Here is an 18,143-nt window from a genome sequence, read left to right as displayed (position 1 = left end):
TTAATTATATATGGTGCATTCAAACAAATCTAATTCTTATTTTGTGTTTCTAAGTTGAATTCTGCCGGCTGTATTTTGTTTAGTTTGTGGTTTGAACATTACTATAATTTGTGTTTGAATTTTATGGAATATACTTAATTGTTTCTTTGAAAATTGTTCTATTATTCAATTTTGTTTTAATTATTTAAAGTTAGTGATTTTTTTTTTAAACATGAAAGTTAGTGACTTGAAAAATTTAGTGACTGGAAAAATTCTTGACAGATTTTTTATGTTCATGATAATTCCAATGAGTAACCAAATATTACAAATACTTTTATTGTTGTGAAATTTTCTTTGGTCAAATTAACAAATAAATGTAATTTTCTTTGGTCAAACAAATAAATGAAATTTTGGATGTTGTGTAAATTTTTCTTGATGCATCGAATCAAAAATATCATTGACCCTTTTAAAAACTAACTCCAAAAATATCTAGATCATATTGTATAAATTAAGATCATATCTCTATTATATAGTACATATTATAATTTTATATGGTAATTAATTTCTTAATTTATGTCAAATAAATATGATAAATTTTAAATTGCTATACATAGTATAGTACTATAATTTTATTCTCTATAAAAAAAAAGTTGTATAATTTTATACTATAATAATTATTTTATTTTTATGAATATTTTATTTTTTGACGCAATGAATATTTTATTTTTTGAAGAAGTCGTAGTTTATTTTTTTAATACATTTTTTTCTTTTATTTAACATTGCTTTTTCTCGTGTCAAAAAAAAAACATTGCTTTTTCTCAACAAATTATTCAACTAAAGGGGCTTCTATGTGCTTTGGCGGTGGTGGTGGTGGTGGATCTTTAGAGTCATAGATACAAGAATCGTAAGGAATACTCCATGTTAGAGTTATTATTGATTTTTATTGTAAAAAAAAAAGTTATTATTTATTTATTTATTTATTTTGATTTTTATAAAATTTATTTAATTTTTTTGACAAATAAAATTTATTTATTTTCTGACATCAAATTTATTTATTTTTAAATGACAAATAAATATGTAAAAGTTATTATTAATAATCACAACCGTTGAATAATATTAAGTAATCACAGTCAACAAATAATATTAAGATTGAAAACTAATATTTCGAATAAAATTTAATTCTGGAGTTGATGAATCCCTTCTCCTATTTCATTTTATATAGAAAATTTAAAAATAATTATTTTATTTTGTTTATTTAAATGGATTAATTGATGACGTACTGGTACTTTAATTTTACAAAATTGATGACTGCCACATGTTTTTCTACGAGTACATTGACTACATTTTTCTATTTTAATTATTTGAAACGACATTGACTTATTTTCTTTTTATTTTTTTGGTACAAAGGGACAATGACTAGGTTTTTTGAAAGCAAAAGGACATTGACTAGCTAGTTATTTTACTGAATTTTTTTTACTAATAGTTATTTTATTTGATGACTAGTATAAATTTGTTGACGTACTCCTTATGTGAATGTGTAACTCGTACTTATTCTATAAGCTACTAGTTCTAAAATAGCAACACATGTAACTTGTATGTGCAAGTGAAATATTATGTTTAATTTAATCATTTTATTTCTAAGCAATGAAATAAAGCAATTTCTTAAAACAAATGGAACTAATTTTGGCATGGATACATAACTTACAGATGGAATCTGATGGAATGACCCTGCTAGAAAGCCTATTAAAAAAACTTGTTAATTATTTTTATACTTATCTATTTGATTTATTTAGATGTCAAATTTTGTGGAGAATGGATTTTCTCCAAAAAAAAATTCTCAATTTTTTATATTAACTTTACATCTCAACCATTAACTATTTTTTTTTTCCTTTTCAACTTTTAATCCTATCCTCTTTTTATAGTTTAAATTGTCTTATATTTCACATTATTTTATTTATTTTTTTACAATTTACCAGATTCATTTTCTGTTTTGTGAACATCTCTCCATGACACATGTCGCAAAACTATACGTTATTTGAATTGATTGACTTTGTATTTTAGTTTTCTACAATCATAAAAAATGCGCGGATCAAACACATAAGATATTAATAAAAATATCCATCCCAAATACGTCTTAGAATCCGCCCGTATTTATGTTAAATTTTAGTTTTACCTCCCTTAAATTAAAACTTTAATTATATTTCACTATTTATTTTACTTTTAAGGGGAGCATTAAACCCAAAATAATCCAAAACTTTATTTCTTCTGAAAATATTCTTAAGTCTTACCTAAACTCAAATATGACGGCTATATCATAAAAACAATATTCAAAATAAAAAGTTCCCACTAAAATTTAATATCACTTAATTGCATAACACCGGCACGAGCAATATGCTTATGAGACCTTTTGGGTGTCAACTCTTTATTAAGTGGATCCGCAACCATATGATGTTTGATTGTTTATACCTATGTAGACAATTGTTCACTCTTAAGTTACTTATATCGTGTTTTCTTCATTAAAAAAATACAATTCTTATTTTAAGAATTTTATCAAAATTGTGTTTGACTCTATTTCTCTTTAAAAGAAGTAGATAAATAAAAAATAACTAGGGACAAACGCACACATATCACATATAGTTAAATAAACTTATAAAAATATTTAACACTCATTATGAAATAAAAAAATAAACTAGATTCCTTCTGTCAGCCCGACCTATTTTCTCGCCAAAATATTTTTTTTTTGTCAATTATTCTACTGGTTAGAAATTTCACTTTTAAGATGGATAAATGTGGTGTTTAGGTTCGAACCCCGACCCCTACATATAAAATACAATATCTCTTATCAACTGAGCTAAGTTCATGTAACACTTAAACATTTTATTTACCAAAGAAAAAACTCTAAAAAAATCACACTAATGACTCATCCCACTAATCGAATTTTTACCTAACGGAATATGAAACAGAATCGCTATTTATGTGTTAGATTGAATCTCATCACAACTTAAGAATTTGACTGAGATTATCACCACAACCATCCCAAGTTTTTCTTTTTTTAATAACATATTAATCATGATATACATAGATAAATTAAAGAGATTAGATAAAAATGGAGCAAGAAACGGACACTACACATGTTACACCAACCTTAAAATAAGTTAAAGCATATGAATAATTCCCCTTTACTTCAACAAATTACACCTCCTTTCATCTCAAACCCAAGTTTAATTTGTTACATGGGTACTAATCAACTTTTAATAATTTTCATTGCCTTCATCTTAATCTTGCCAATGAAATCTATGTCCTCAAAATCATACAACCAATTTTCAAGTTTTCCTATACTTGATATCGATGCATCGAAGATATGTGACGGCGCATTGGGAGAATGTATCCATGAAGGTATGAATAGAAGAAATTTAGCTGGAAATGGAAGGTACATAAGTTATGATGCTCTTAAAAAAGATAGTGCCCCGTGTAATCGTCGCGGAAATTCTTATTATGGTTGTGGTGGTTCCGGAGAGGCTAATCCATATCGTCGTGGATGTACCAAAGTTACACATTGTGCTAGAGATACAGATTGAGTAGTAATATTATAGCGTTGTGTTTTCTTTTCTCATTATGAAGTTTTAGGATTTAGTTGCTTTTGAAAATGAGATTATTGTTCTATTATAACTTGTGTTATGTTTGGTTTGAGGTTGTCAAAATTAGAAGTGGAAAAAATTATGAAAATGTTTCATTTTCATTTGTAATATTGTATTGAGAACTCATTCATGAATTTTTTCCACATCCAATTTTGTTGTTATTGTTAAGTAGCAAGTTTTTGAGAGTTGGATAGTTCACTTATTCACTGCCGTCTGAAAGTTTACTTTAAAAAATAAGAGAAAAAAGATCATGAACTGATAATATAAAATTATTTTAGACAATCATCCAATTATCACTTAATTGTACTATTTCGTAAGTTAATATCTCAACAAACATTGAAATGACACAATATTCTCTTTGGTCATATCGACATGATGTAATATGATTGGACGATTGTGTAAAACTTTTATATTGAAATGGTTATGAGGAATTAATCCACTTAGAGGAAAACAATGAACAAATCAAATTTGTTCATTTCATCAAGAGCCATATATAAATCCCTAAGTATCTCCTCTTTACGCTCCACACGGTATCTGCATATGCATTGTCGATAATTTAAGCGATTCAACACAGACCGATCTAGATTATCTCTTTTAGACTGTTACAAAATAAAATAACTTTTTTGTTAATGTCAAACTTTCTTCTCATATTCAAATTTATCATGGATGAAATTAGAAAGAGTAACTATATATATATATATATATATATATATATATATATATATATATATATATATATATATATATATATATATATATATATATATATACCATTTTCTCTGTGATCCTTTCTGTGATTTCACAAATGTCATGATTCATTTTCTTAACAAATTTCTCTTCCATTTTGATTTTAGAGATTGAATCTGAATTTTCATCAATAGCCTTTGTTCTTCTTCCATCATGTTTTGAAGGTGATGTAGTTTCCATATTCTTCATGATGTTAAAGTTTCCTAATTTTAAATAATAAAAATTATAATTAACAAGAAAAATAAATCATAATAAACAATGTACAAATCAATTTTGTTTGATGTAGTTTCCATATTCTTCATGATGTTAAAGTTTGATAATTTTCACATAATAAAAATCATAATTAAGAAGAAAAATGAATCATAATAAACAACATGTGAAAATAAGTTTTGTTTGATTTACTTGTCATAAGTCTAAGCAAAAGATCAAATGATTGGATTCTATAGTCAATGAAAAACAACATTACTCATATAAGATATATACTTACCTCTAGTGATTTTTCTTTACTTTTTAGGACATGGAATGGACTATTTAAGTGGCTAATTTGTAATTAAACTATTATGTGGTTAAACTCTTGCACCCCACGCCAACAAAGTCAACATCTTAAATTTCTTTATTTTTTATACCTTTTCAAATAATTTATAGGGCACACATGTTATAAATAAGAAATGAAAATCTCAAAACATTTGACTTTATGAATTTAGCAACCTAGCTAGCTAGAGTTTAAACTTTAAATGATGCTTTAGTTATTTAAAATGTAGGTAGTTGGATTTATATATATAATGCAATTGCCACTCTTTAAGCATCCAAGGAAATAATTTATCCTAAAAATGAAACATATTCTCTTTTTTTAGCTTAAAATAATATATATTATTTTACTATTTAACCGGAACTACTTGATGCCACTCAATCCCCCTGGAACCACTTGATGCCAAAGAAAACCCCAAACTACATTAAACTTGTGGTGAAAAAAAAAATTACAATTTGGAGCCTAAAGATAGGATTTTACTGGCTCTGCACCCAGTTTACAAAAACCTGTTGCTCATGCATAATTTGTTAACTGTGTCATTAAAAGATTAATGAATAATGTAAAATGGAATTACTTTTACATATTAGCTCACTCTACCTTTTCTTTAAAGTCATACCACTAGCCAAAAGAGTTAAGTGAAATTGCACTCAATTGCATAATGAATTTTTTTAAAAAACGAATTGTTTAGAATAATTCGAATTCGGTTTTTAGTGAAAACAATTCTTAACCATGCATATTTTATTTATCTTTAATTAAATTGAAATTCAAATTACGGGACCCTTAAGAACTGGAGAGTTAATATAAAAAAATACCACTCCTAAAAATGTCCTTTGAGGGGAAAGAGGAACATTATTGTCCATAACTCTATTGCTCTTTTACTTAAGATATCACTAGCCAGATTCAGATATCATTCGGGAACATAATTGAAGGGAAAACAAGTTCCATTATCTGTAATATTGTATTGAGAACTCATTCATGATTTTTTTTTCACATCTAATTTTGTTGTTATTGGTAGCCAGTTTTTGAGAGTTAGATTTAGAATTCATAAAACTTCACTTATTCACTACCGTCTGAAAAGTACACTTTAAAAAATAAGAGAAAAAAGATCATACAGTGTCATCCAATAACATTTTATCATTGTGTCACGTACAAAAAAGAAACAAAAAAAACAAAGGAATTAAATTTACGCTTACAAGCCTCGAAAATATCATTAAACATGAGTCATCTAAGCTCACTAGAAGGGGACTCCATAATAATAAAATCCCAAAAAATAGAAGTAAGGCTAAAAGGATTTGCCATTTAGTCTATAAAAAAAAAGTAAGGCTTAAACTATCCAACAAATTTGCACTTCTATTACATTTCCGTCAGGTGTGAACAAAACGAATTTGCTAATCTTCAACAAAAAACCTTGAATACGTACGCCAAATTAACGAAGGTATATGCCCTTTGTAAGTTAATATCTCTAACAAACATTGAAATGACACAATATTTGTTTTCTTTGGTCATATCTACATGAAGAAATATGATTGGACGACTGTTATACTTACCAATGTAACTATAAACGGGACGGAGACGCTGGTTAAGGAAACAAACCAAAAAAAGATTTAAATTGAAAATCATAATTTTTAAAATTTTGAGGAGTTGACTGCACAAGTTTCAATGCCATATTACCATATTTGTATCCTTAAACAGTGCCCAGACATATTTTACCATATTACCATATTTTAAGCATTTTCCATAACACAATTGTGAATATTCTCTTCTGTTTATTTATTTATTTATTTATTCATTTATTTATTCAATGAAACAATATACAAAGAGTGTAATTTACACCGAAATGGTTATGAGAAATTAATCCACTTTGAGGAAAAAAATTACTATAAGGAATTTATCTTTATTCATTACATGATACCATTTTTTTCAATTTCAAAATCCTTTGATATGCTTCATCCTTTTTGTTATACTTCTCTCTCAATTTTGCTCTCAGAGAATATATTTCTCCATTTATTGCATCTAGTTCTTTCACACCATATTTAACTTTGGTGCCAGACTCCATATAATCACATAGAACCTACCACAAAATAGAAAATATATGTTACACTCAATGATAATAACATTAAGACATGAATAATTAAGCCGTTTTTATGAGTCGCCCTTGAGCTTAGTTCAGTTGGGATATTGCATTATATATGCAAGGGGCCGGCCGAGGTTCAAACCTCGGTCATCCCACTTATCAACCTTAAGGGTAGAATTTTAGTCACCATACTACTTGACAAAAAAAATAAGTTTTTGATGAGTCAAAGCCAATATATAATGTTACCTTGATTTGGTCTTTTATAGTTTCCTTCAAGGATTCATAGTTGGAAACATTTTCCTGAAAAGATATATCTTTCTATAAGTTAGATTTGAAATTATTCAATTTCCTTCACAAGCTTCAGCCAATCATCATACAAGTAATAATTCTGTCTAATCTGCTCAATATTTTTTACTCTCCAATAATTGAATAAAAGATGTTTGGTATACTCATAAATTACCCTTTCCTTAAGCACTTCTAGTGATTTAATTTGAATGAATCAACATCTTTCTCTTTTTGTTGAATCTTTATATCCCTTAGAATCTTTTTCTCGTCAGCCAGACTTTTACTCCCATGTAGCTTCAAATAATTCAAAGACTACACAAATGATTTCAAAATCAGAAAAACAAAAAATATATGAATTTCCACATAACAAAAATACTGTTAAATTTAATTAGATATTTATTTTTTCATACATTTTTATCAAGCTTTTCCACAAAACATCCTCCATTTGCAGCTTTAATACTCATGAAATTCAATTCATCAAGCTCCATATATAAATACCTTAGTAACGCCTCTTTATCCTCGACACGACATCTGAGTCCCCAGCATCGTCGATAACAAATTAAGCGTCTCAACACACATTCGAGATAATCTCTTTTTGACTGTTACAGGATAAAAAATAAAGGATTTTTTGTTAATGTGAAAGCTTCCTTCCATATTCAAATTATCATGAATGAAACTAGAAATACTAAATAATTTCTATATATTGAATACCAATTTCTCTGTGATCCTTTCTGTGATTTCACAAATGTCATGATTCATTTTCTTAACAAATTTCTCTTCCATTTTGATTTTAGAGATTGAATCTGAATTTTCATCAATAGCCTTTGTTCTTCTTCCATCATCTTTTGAAGGTGATGTAGTTTCCATATTCTTCATGATGTTAAAGTTTCCTAATTTTAACACAATAAAAATTATAATTAACAAGAAAAATAAATCATAATAAAAAATGTACAAATCAATTTTGTTTGATTTACTTGTCATAAGTCTAAGTAAAAGATGAAATGATTGGATTCTATAGTCAATGAAAAACAACATTACTCATAAAAGACACTTACCTTTAGTGATTAGGCTTTACTTTTCACTTTTCAGGGCATGCAATGGATCGCTAATGTTATGGACTATTTAAGTGGCTAATTTGTAATTAAACTATTATGTGGTTAATCTCTTGCACCCCACGCCAAGAAAGTCAACATCTGGAATTTCTTTTATTTTTTTATACCTTTTCAAATAATTTATAGGGCACACATGTTATAAATAAGAAATGAAAATCTCAAAAAATCATTTGACTTTATAATTTAGCAACCTACCTACCTAGCTAGAGTTTATTATAGTTTAAATGATACTATATTTAGTTATTTAAAATGTAGGTAGTTGGATTTACAAAATGCTGTTGCTCAAGCAGTAATATTTGTTACCTGTGTGTCATAAAAAGATTAATCCATTATTCATGTCAAATGTAATTGCTTTTACTTATTATCTCACTCTGCCTTGTCTTCAAAGTCACGCCACTAGCCAAAAGAGTTAAGTGATTGGACTCAATTACATAATGAATTTTTAAGGACGAATTGTTCAGAAAGAATTTGAGTTCAATTTATAGTAGGAACAATTCTTAATCATATTTTATTTATCTCCTAATTGAACTCCAAATTAGGGGACCCTTGAGAACCGGAAAGTTAATACCAAAAAAAAAATACATCTAGCTAAAAATGTCCTTTGAGGAGAAAGAGAAACATAATTGTCCATAATTTTATTGCTCTTTTATTTGATCAACTCAGGATAAGTTGCAAAATCAAAATTCATGTAACTGATTAGATCTTATGTTTAACAAAGTTATGATCCTATATGATGATGACTAGAAAGTCCTACAAGGTCAACCAAAAAAATGTTTAACCAATAATCGAACCGGAGGAGCTAAAAGCCGGGATGACTTGGTAAGCAAGCAACCTGTTATGTAGGCGCCAAAACAAACTTTCCCAACTAATCATCACATTCCTTATTTAAACCAAACCTTCCCTCTTTTTTTCAATCCTCTTTGCCACTCACTTTACAATCAAATATTCAAATCCAAAAAACCAAAACCAAAAACCAAACAGAATTCATCAAAACAATGGCTGATTTACATATTCAAAATCAACAACAAGAATCATCAATGGCTGATCATCTTGATCATCACATTCACACTCACAACACTTCTGTCAAACGCCGTTCACGGCCAACATCTTCCTCCGATCAACGCTCATCCAAGAAGCATTCTTTCAACCAAGAGAAACTTGCTCGTAATGGCTTCTCTGCCATTACTCTTCCTATTAGTATCTGCGGTAATGTTCTTCGCGGATCTGTCTCGGATCCATCATACACTTTCCAGGAGAAAACAATGCCGGTAAGAGGGTCATCTGGTTTGCCACCTCGGCCACCGATTAGTAGATGTAACTCTGAAGTTATTGATCCTGCAACGGTTAAAGCTGCAGTTTCGCATTGTTTGAAATCTGAAGAAAATTCTCCTCCTGATTCAAAGGTATGTATGTGTTTCTTGATGAAAAATTAATCTTTTTTTGAGTTGGAATAATGGGTTTTCATTGTTTTTGTTTTTTGTTTTGTGGGGGTGTGTGATTTCAGAGGCTTAAAAGGATGAAAGAACAGTTAACAGAAATGAAGCAATGGTGGGATGAAATTATGAAAGATGAGGAAGAAGAAAATGAAAAAGAACAACAAAAAGAAGAGGAAAAAGAACAAGAAGAAGAAAAAGACTCTCTTGTTGCTGAAGATGACAAAGTTCCATCTCAGTCTCAGGTATGTCTTGATCATGGATTCTGATTGGCTTTTCTATTTCTATTTTACATTGGTCTTTTAATTAGTAATTAGAAGAATGGCTTTCAATTATGGTTGCGGTTACCCTTTGAAACTTTATGTTGCAACTAAATGTGTCTGATATAGTCGAAATTGCTACTAAAATGATAAAGAAATAACCGTAATAAATGAAAAAAAGGGGGCATCTTTCACCCAGTATCTAAGGATTTCGACAAAGTGGAAGAACTTGTGCAAGAAGCTTCAGAAGGGAAGGAAAAAGAGTTTTTATCTTCCTGCATAAATTCGATATCGAGACCTCAAAATCCTTTATATTGCTAAGGATAATTTAAAACCATGTTCACAAGTTTAAAACCATCAGAATAATCTTTAATATATTGAGGCTTAGAAGCATAGTAAATTGCTTTTGCAGTTAGGATTCATGATATATTGCAGTTATGCTAAAATATTGAAGGCTTAGAACCTTTATATTGCAAAAACGTTTTACTGAATGAATCTATATTTTGTTTTTGTAGGATGAATTGAGAGCTGATTATGAAGAAGCTATTAGTGTAGAGTGGCTTGAAAAGTGCTTAAGCCTTACTTTTAGGTGTCCATGTAGAAAGGGCTACGAGTTTCTAATAAGTGAAAACAATTGCTACTACAAGTTGGTGTAGAAGAATAATTAGTATGCTTAATTGATTCTTCTTAATTTAGGGATCAATTTTGTTTTTATTCATTTGTATTTTAAAAAGTCTTCTCTGTTTTCATAATGTACTAAGGGCCTGTTTGGGTTGACTTATTTTTGAGCTTATGCGAAACAACTTATTCAAATAAATAAGGTTTTATGCATTATTATAAGTTTTTCAAGGTAGTTTATGAGAAAATAGCATATAAAAGTACATTTTTTATTAGTGAAAACTTATGAATTAACATAAAACTTTATTTATTTGCATAAGCTATTTTCATAAGCTAAAAAATAAGCCAAATTTGGTTAAGATTATCAAAATTCACAAAGTCAAAAGCTAGGCTGTTTAAGATTATCAATTCATGTATCTGTTTGTGTTCCCTATAAATTATTTGAAATGGTATAAAAAAATAAAAGAAATTCTAGGTGTTGACTTTCTTGGCTTGGGGTGCAAGTGTTTGACCACATAATATATACAGTAACTAATTACTAATTTGCTACTTAAATACTCCATCAAATCAATGATCAACAAATTTATGAGTTTAATTCAGATAAAATTAGGAAACTTAAACATCATGGAGAATAAAGAAACTACATCACCTTCAAAGGCTATTGATGACAATTCAAAACTTGTTCATCAATTCTACTTTGTTAAGATTTGGCCAACAGATCCAGATTCAATATCTAAAATAAAAAAGGAAGAGAGGATTGTTATGAAAATGCATGACGAAATTTGTGAAATCACTGAAAGGATTACAGAAAAAATGGTATAATTTCTAATTAATTTCATCGATTAATTTGAATATGAAAGGAAACTTTGACATTGACAAAAAGCTATCTTGTTTTGTAACAGTCAAAAAAAGAGTCTCTAGAGTTTGTGTTGAATAATCACTTAAACTATCCGCGTGATAGGATAAACTGCGTGGCGAATAATGAGAAGATACTACTAGATTTATATATGGCTCTTGATGAATTAAATTTAAGGAATATTAAAGCAGAAAATGGAGGATGGTTCGGCGAAAAGGTTGATAAAAAAGTAAGCTATTTAAATTTATAGCTTTTTTTCTCCTGAGAACCAGAGGGTTAATGCTAGAAATTTATATATTTTTTGTTGTTCTTGCTTTGAAATCATTTGTGCAGTCTTTGAATTATTTGAAGCTTCATGGGAGCAAAAGTTTGGCTGAGGAGAAACAAGTTCTGAGGGATATAAAGATTCAACAGAAAAATGTTGCTTCATTCAAATCACTAGAAGTGCTTAAGGAAACAGTAATTTAATATAATTCATTTTTTCCTTTCGTTATGAAGATTGGAAGAAGGAAGTAAATTTATTTTTTCTCTTAATCTGTGTGAAATGGTGAAATGCGACAGTTATCATGTAACGGAGGAAATACATTCTTTTATCAAAAACATAAAAACTTGGAGGAGAAGATGAGACAGAGATATCACTTAAATGATCGGCAGAAGCTCGTGATAGAAATTGAACAATTCCAAAACCAACATATGGAAAGAGCTTCCAAGTATGACTCCTTGAAGAAAAGTATAAAAGACCAAATCAAGGTAATAACTTGTAATTGACTTTGACTCAAAAACAGCTTATTCATGTCTTAAAGTGTGACAGTATTTTTTATTTTGTGGTAGCTTCTATGTGATGAAGACTATTTAGGAAACAGAAGAAAGTGTATGGAATGTGGGATCAGAATTAGAAATGGTGTGAAAAAATTAGAAGCCATAAATGCAGAATTGAATTCTTTGAGAGCAAAATTGTCAGAGAATTATAAGAAAAAGTATCGAGCATATCAAAGGATTTTGAATTTGAAACAATTGTATCTTGAGGAGGTAAGATTTAAAGACCACATTTAATATATTTGCATGTAGAAGCTCACGATCCTATTCGTTTTCGCAGTTGAAACTTGAGACGGCGATCTAATTGGTGTCAGTTTTACAATTACAAGAGAAAACAAATGAGTTAAGTTTTGAAAGACACATTTGTTTGCTATTACTTTTGACAAACTGATATCGATCAAGTCATTGTCTCAGATGAACGAGGATCACGAACTTCTACTTCAAAAGACTGATATTAGTAATAATTAGAATTTCAGACGATTTTTAATTACTGATCGACAGTAGACCATCAAACACGTAGAACTTGCCATATTTTATATGTTAATTTTAAAATTTTAGACTATCGACTATTATCAACATTGTTCGTATATAAATAAAGTCCATCAGCTGGCTGAAGAAAAAGATGTAGCAGCCCTTGGTGAGATGTCAATTTCAGAGGTTAGTACTTAATTAGTAGTTGTTTTAGTTTCATATATGTTATTTAAGTTTCTTTCTTGATAAGAAAGTAATGTTTGTTGTTGGTTTGATCTGTTAGGTTGGGAAGTTTATGTTAGAGTGGAACAATAATAAGGCTTTTCGAGAAGATTATGCGAAGAATGTTCTGCAATCATTAGGGAGACGACAACTAAGTGGAGATGGGCGTATAAGACCTGATAAATAATCATGCTGGATTATGATGCTTTTGTAATGTTGGGAGCAAAATTTGGAAGTGTTAAGAGTAAATGTTATTCTGTTGAAGTTTCAGAACAGCCTAATATTGAGTATCTCTTCCATTCTCTTTATTTAGTTTTGACAACTTAAAGTAGTAAGAGTTTTACATTGTAACTTATGTAACTTAAAGAAAACACTTTTGTAACGACCGACATCTGAATGATATACAAAGGGATTATATAGCACCAAATCTTCTTCATACTGAAGTTGAATCTAGTACATGACATGTGTTTGTATCTGATACCAGTGTTTACATTTAATTTATTCATTTTATTAAATTATTACAGATGTCGATGTATTAGTAACACTGTAGTGTTTGATGTCTGGATAACTAAAAGATACTTCATTCATCGTTGTTGCGAAATTTCACATAATAACATTTACTCTCTTAACAATCTTCCAATTTCAACTGCATGATTTATCAGCTCTTGTTCTCCTAAGTTTACTTAGTTGTCGTCTTTCTAACGATAGCAGAATCCTCTTCTCATAATCTTCTATGCGAAAGCCTTATTATTGTTCCATTCTAACATAAACTGGCCAACCTAACACATCAAAGAAACCAACAAAAATAAATCCCTTTTGTTATATAAAAACAAACTCTTATTCCAATGAACTAAATAACTTACAAGGAGTTAACCTAAACTACCAACCTCTAAAATTGACATCTCATCAAGGGTTGCTGCATTTCCTTTTTTACCTTTCCGCTGATGAGTAATTTTCCCCTATCATCCGCTACCTAAGCAGTGGAATCGTTGGTGATCAATTCCCCTGAATCAGTCAAAGGCCTAAATTGAAGAAAACCTAAATACCAGTTATCACTTATCATCTTCCTGGCTGCCGCCGCTTTTGTTTTTGTTTTTGTTTATGGCTTTATAGTTCTTCGAGTTCACTTGCATACTTCTATTTTCTTTTTTGCTTGCATCTTCTCACTTCTGGGCAAATGTTCTCTCCTCTATTTTCTTTCTGTTTTGTGGTTCAAAGGTACAATTTCAAGAGATTCAAAGTGCAAAATATATAAGATATATACATAATTTTTTCAAGTTCAGCGGGTTCCTTTGAACCTGAACCCCCTCATCACTACCATCTGGCTCCGCCCCTGTACCGATGTAACTTCAAAATTGATAATAGCACAATTGTGGAAATTCTCTTCTTTTTATTTATTCAATATGAAACAATATATAAAGAGTGCAATTTACACTGAAATGTCATGAGGAATTAAGGAAAAAAAATTACTATGAACAAACGAGAAAGGTAAGGAAACAGAGAAGAAATTTTTTTTATGGTAATTTATCTTCATTAAGTCATTACATAATACAAATTTTTATTCGATTTCAAAATCCTTTGATATGCTTCATCCTTTTCGTTATACTTCTCTGTCAATTTTGCTCTCAAAGAATATATTTCTCCATTTATGGCATCTAGTTCTTTCACACCATATTTAACTCTGCTGCCAGATTCCATATAATCACATACAACCTACCACAAAATAGACACAAAATAGAAAATATTAACTTAGCTCAATTGTCAGGAAAATTGTATATATTATGCAGAAGTCGGGATTCGAATCTCGGATACTCTACTTATTCATTTTTAATGTGAAATTTTTAGTCACTAAGAATACTGGAAAAAAAAATTGTTTTTAATTAGTCAAACCCAATTAAAATGTTACCTTGATTTGGTCTTTTATAGTTTTCTTCAAGGATTCATAGATGGAAATATCTTCCTTAAAAGCTCTTTCCATAAGTTGGATTTGGAATTGTTCAATTTCCTTCCCAATCTTTAGCCAACCATTAATGTAGTTATTCTTCTGTCTAATCTGCTCAATGTGTTTTCTTCTCTTATATCTATGTGCCTGTCCCATTTGACAAATTCACATATATTAAAAAAAATATATTAATGTGCATAATATAAATGCGATAATTATTATGGTAAATATGAATATATTAATTAAATTACCATTTCCTTAAGCACTTCTAGTGATTTGAATGAAGCAACATCTTTCTCTTTTTGTTGAATTTTTATATCCCTTAGAATCATTTTCTCCTCAGCTATACTTTTACTCCCATGTAGCTTCAAATAATTCAAAGATTACACAAATTATTTCAAAATCAGAAAAACAAAAAATATATAAAATTCATCATAACAAAAATATAGCTTTATTTTGTTTACATTTTTAGCAAGCTTTTCCACAAACCATTCTCCATTTGCTGTTTTATTACTCATGAAATTCAATTCATCAAGTGCCATATATAAATCCCTTAGTATCTTCTCTTTTTCCTCCACTCGGTATTTGTGTGGCGAGCATCGTCGATAACTAATTAAGCGTCTCAACACAGATTCGAGATAATCTCTTTTTGACTGTTACAAAATAAAATAAAGGATTTTTGTTAATGTGAAAGTTTCCTTCCATATATTCAAATTTATCATGGATGAAACTAGAAATACTAATTTCTATATATTAAATACCAATTTCTCTGTGATCCTTTCTGTGATTTCACAAATGTCATGATTTAGTTTCTTAATAACTTTCTCTTCCATTTTGATTTTAGAGAATGAATCTGAATTTTCATCAATAGCCTTTGTTCTTCTTCCATCATGTTTTGAAGGTGATGTAGTTTCCATATTCTTCATGATGTTAAAGCTTCCTAATTTTGACATAATAAAAATCATAATTAATAAGAAAATTGAATCATAATAAACAATGTGCAAATTAAATCAGTTTAATTTGTTTGATTTACTTGTCCCAAGTCTTATAAGTAAAAGATTAAGGGGGGTGTATTCAATTAGGATTTCAATGAATTTTAAAAGACTTTTTTATGATGACAAAATCCTGTGGTATTTAATTAGGATTTTAAAAGACTTTAAAAAAGCCTAGTGGTATTCAATTAGGATTTTAAAAGACTTTAAAAAAGTCTAGTGGTATTCAATCAAGACTCTTTACAACTTACAAAAAGTCTTGTGGTATTCAAAAGTATTCTAATTTCGATGGATTGTTTAGAAAATAGGATTTTAATGGATTTTGATGGACTTTTTAGTGAATTTTGAGCTACAAAAAGTCTTTCCTCATATCATGAGATTTTGATGGATTCTCATTTTTTTTTTTTTTATTTCTTTCACCTTTCCTCATGTTTCTATTTCATGTTTCCTGATTATCTCATGTTTTTTATAATCGCTAATATTTTCTCTCTACCTCTCTATTGCCGTCGGAATTCATCAGTTCAAAATATGTTCTTCTCTTACAATTTGCTATATTATCCATACATATAATTATAAACCTCTAACATAATTTTACTGAGTTTCTTCTCTTACAAGTGGAATGAATTATATATACTTTTCAATCAATTATAACTTGTATTAGATCAAAAATTTCTTCAACGTATATCACTCACAAAAAACGATTTGCTATATTGTTCAATAATCATCACACATATACCACTCTCAAAATTCTTCAACATAACTTTTTTTTTTGTTTTTGTACCAATTTAACGTGTAATTTTTTTTCCCATCTGTTATGTTTTTATTTTTTATTTGTTTTGTTTTCCTGATTCATTGATTTTTATTTTGTTATATTGATTAATTGTTATTATTAATATTGAATGTTATTTTAGGAAATCAATAACTTTGTTTCTTTTTTTAAAAAATTTTTACTGAATCATTTGAAATCATAAAAATCCATAAAGTACTTTAAAATCTAGAAAATCTATGTAATCAATTCTTTAAAGTCTTGATTTGAAAATCGTGATTGTTGAAAATATCATTTAAAATCTCACAAAGTCAATACAATCCTACAAAATCTTCAAGACTTTTTTTGTTAAAATAGTCATTTGAAATCCCTATTCAATACACTCCCATAAATGATTGGATTCTATAGTCAATGAAAAACAACATTACTCATATATAAGATACTTACCTTACTTCTAGTGATTTGGCTTTAATTGCTTTTTAGGACATGCAAATGGATCACTAATTTTATGGACTATTTAAGTGGCTAATTAGTAATTAAACTATTATGTGGTTAAACTCTTGCACCCCACGCCAAAAAAGTCAACATCTTAAATTTCTTTATTTTTTATACCTTTTCGAATAATTTATAGGGCAGAAATGTTATAAATAAGAAATGAAAATCTCAAAACATTTGACTTTATGAATTTAGCAACCTACCTAGAGTTTATTATAGCTTAAATGATGCTATATGTAGTTATTTAAAATGTAGGTAGTTGGATTTAAATAAAAAAATATATATATATCATGCAGTTAACAAATGAACCTTGAGCAACAGGTTTTTGTAGAAGACTTGCAATTGCAAAGTGTCAATCATTAACATTTTATGACAAAGTTTAAACACTACATGATAGTTTAGTCATTAGGAATATTTCATCGCAAAAAAGCATCGTGCATAAGGCGTAGTTTAATTGGTTGAACTAAGATTGTTAAAAAATTTCACATCGGTTGCGAAATGACCTTCACTTTATATTTCGGTCACATGCAACTTCAATTATGTCCAACATGCTATATTCATTCAAAATGGACAACTAGATCCTTAACAGTCAGTTAAAAGGGACAAGTTTGTTTTAGGGGTTTTTAGGTCTTAACGTGAATAAGAAGTTTAGATTATTAGGTTGGGTGTTAATTTGGCATGTTGTTGTGTGGTCTATTTGAAACTCTCAGAATTATCTAATTTTTTTTAGGGAAACTGTGTATGTCGACACCTTTGGTTGAAAAGGTGAAACTTTATCGTGGGAGTGGTTCTTAGCCAAAAATCCTTGTAACTCATGCTCGTTCTATCAGTGGGAGGTACAACCTGTCATGTGCTGGAGTGGATAGAGATTAGTGGGGTGTGGGTGCTGATGTTTCTACGATGTGGGT

At 28.9% G+C, this 18,143-nt stretch overlaps 4 protein-coding genes across 6 annotated transcripts; 2 read left to right on the top strand and 2 right to left on the bottom strand.

Annotated features, from left to right (window-relative positions):
• Positions 1–6,739: 6,739 nt before the first annotated feature.
• Positions 6,740–15,912, bottom strand: LOC123898411. Of its 2 annotated transcripts, none has more exons than XM_045949357.1 (5): positions 15,744–15,912; positions 15,447–15,635; positions 15,234–15,347; positions 7,214–7,267; positions 6,740–6,964 (listed from the first exon to the last, which is right to left on the bottom strand). In XM_045949357.1, the coding sequence occupies exons 1-5, from the start codon at positions 15,906–15,908 to the stop codon at positions 6,788–6,790; spliced, it is 699 nt and encodes a 232-aa protein (XP_045805313.1). In that variant the 5' UTR covers positions 15,909–15,912; the 3' UTR covers positions 6,740–6,787. The 2 variants fall into 2 exon arrangements, with proteins under 2 accessions (XP_045805313.1, XP_045805312.1); XM_045949356.1 differs by lacking the exons at positions 6,740–6,964; positions 7,214–7,267 and adding exons at positions 14,505–14,753; positions 14,947–15,129.
• On the bottom strand, positions 7,274–8,334 carry LOC123898415. The gene is made up of 4 exons (XM_045949362.1): positions 8,308–8,334; positions 7,964–8,142; positions 7,663–7,851; positions 7,274–7,564 (listed from the first exon to the last, which is right to left on the bottom strand). The coding sequence occupies exons 2-4, from the start codon at positions 8,126–8,128 to the stop codon at positions 7,445–7,447; spliced, it is 474 nt and encodes a 157-aa protein (XP_045805318.1). The 5' UTR covers positions 8,129–8,142; positions 8,308–8,334; the 3' UTR covers positions 7,274–7,444.
• LOC123898413 (neuromodulin-like) lies at positions 9,342–10,748 on the top strand. Its single transcript, XM_045949358.1, has 3 exons — positions 9,342–9,767; positions 9,869–10,042; positions 10,573–10,748. The coding sequence occupies exons 1-3, from the start codon at positions 9,360–9,362 to the stop codon at positions 10,711–10,713; spliced, it is 723 nt and encodes a 240-aa protein (XP_045805314.1). The 5' UTR covers positions 9,342–9,359; the 3' UTR covers positions 10,714–10,748.
• LOC123898414 (proton pump-interactor 1-like) lies at positions 11,871–13,462 on the top strand. 2 transcript variants are annotated; one of them, XR_006805315.1, is made up of 4 exons: positions 11,871–11,990; positions 12,093–12,281; positions 12,363–13,004; positions 13,102–13,462. XR_006805315.1 is itself a non-coding variant. In XM_045949359.1 (4 exons), exons 1-4 carry the CDS (start codon positions 12,084–12,086, stop codon positions 13,225–13,227), a joined length of 621 nt encoding a protein of 206 aa, XP_045805315.1. In that variant the 5' UTR covers positions 11,871–12,083; the 3' UTR covers positions 13,228–13,462. The 2 variants fall into 2 exon arrangements, 1 of the variants encoding a protein (XP_045805315.1); XM_045949359.1 differs by having other exon boundaries at positions 11,871–12,281; positions 12,363–12,560; positions 12,906–13,004.
• Positions 15,913–18,143: the final 2,231 nt, after the last annotated feature.

This window comes from Trifolium pratense, linkage group LG7, assembly GCF_020283565.1.
Source record: "Trifolium pratense cultivar HEN17-A07 linkage group LG7, ARS_RC_1.1, whole genome shotgun sequence".
NCBI classification, from domain to species: Eukaryota; Viridiplantae; Streptophyta; class Magnoliopsida; order Fabales; family Fabaceae; genus Trifolium; species Trifolium pratense.
Note: the sequence above shows the minus strand (reverse complement) of the source record. Positions and strands in the feature narration are given on the sequence as shown.

Coding starts and splice junctions, on each gene's coding strand:
- LOC123898413 (XM_045949358.1), top strand. CDS start 9,360: ATGGCTGATTTACATATTCAAAATCAACAACAAGAATCATCAATGGCT. Junction 9,768..9,868: donor ATTCTCCTCCTGATTCAAAG/GTATGTATGTGT, acceptor GTGTGATTTCAG/AGGCTTAAAAGGATGAAAGA. Junction 10,043..10,572: donor AAGTTCCATCTCAGTCTCAG/GTATGTCTTGAT, acceptor TTGTTTTTGTAG/GATGAATTGAGAGCTGATTA.
- LOC123898414 (XM_045949359.1), top strand. CDS start 12,084: ATGCGACAGTTATCATGTAACGGAGGAAATACATTCTTTTATCAAAAA. Junction 12,282..12,362: donor GTATAAAAGACCAAATCAAG/GTAATAACTTGT, acceptor ATTTTGTGGTAG/CTTCTATGTGATGAAGACTA. Junction 12,561..12,905: donor AACAATTGTATCTTGAGGAG/GTAAGATTTAAA, acceptor TTAAAATTTTAG/ACTATCGACTATTATCAACA.
- LOC123898415 (XM_045949362.1), bottom strand. CDS start 8,128: ATGAAGAATATGGAAACTACATCACCTTCAAAAGATGATGGAAGAAGA. Junction 7,852..7,963: donor AAAGGATCACAGAGAAATTG/GTATTCAATATA, acceptor ATCCTGTAACAG/TCAAAAAGAGATTATCTCGA. Junction 7,565..7,662: donor TGGAAAAGCTTGATAAAAAT/GTATGAAAAAAT, acceptor TCATTTGTGTAG/TCTTTGAATTATTTGAAGCT.
- LOC123898411 (XM_045949356.1), bottom strand. CDS start 15,908: ATGAAGAATATGGAAACTACATCACCTTCAAAACATGATGGAAGAAGA. Junction 15,130..15,233: donor TAGAAGTGCTTAAGGAAATG/GTAATTTAATTA, acceptor CAAATGGGACAG/GCACATAGATATAAGAGAAG. Junction 14,754..14,946: donor CTATAAAAGACCAAATCAAG/GTAACATTTTAA, acceptor ATTTTGTGGTAG/GTTGTATGTGATTATATGGA.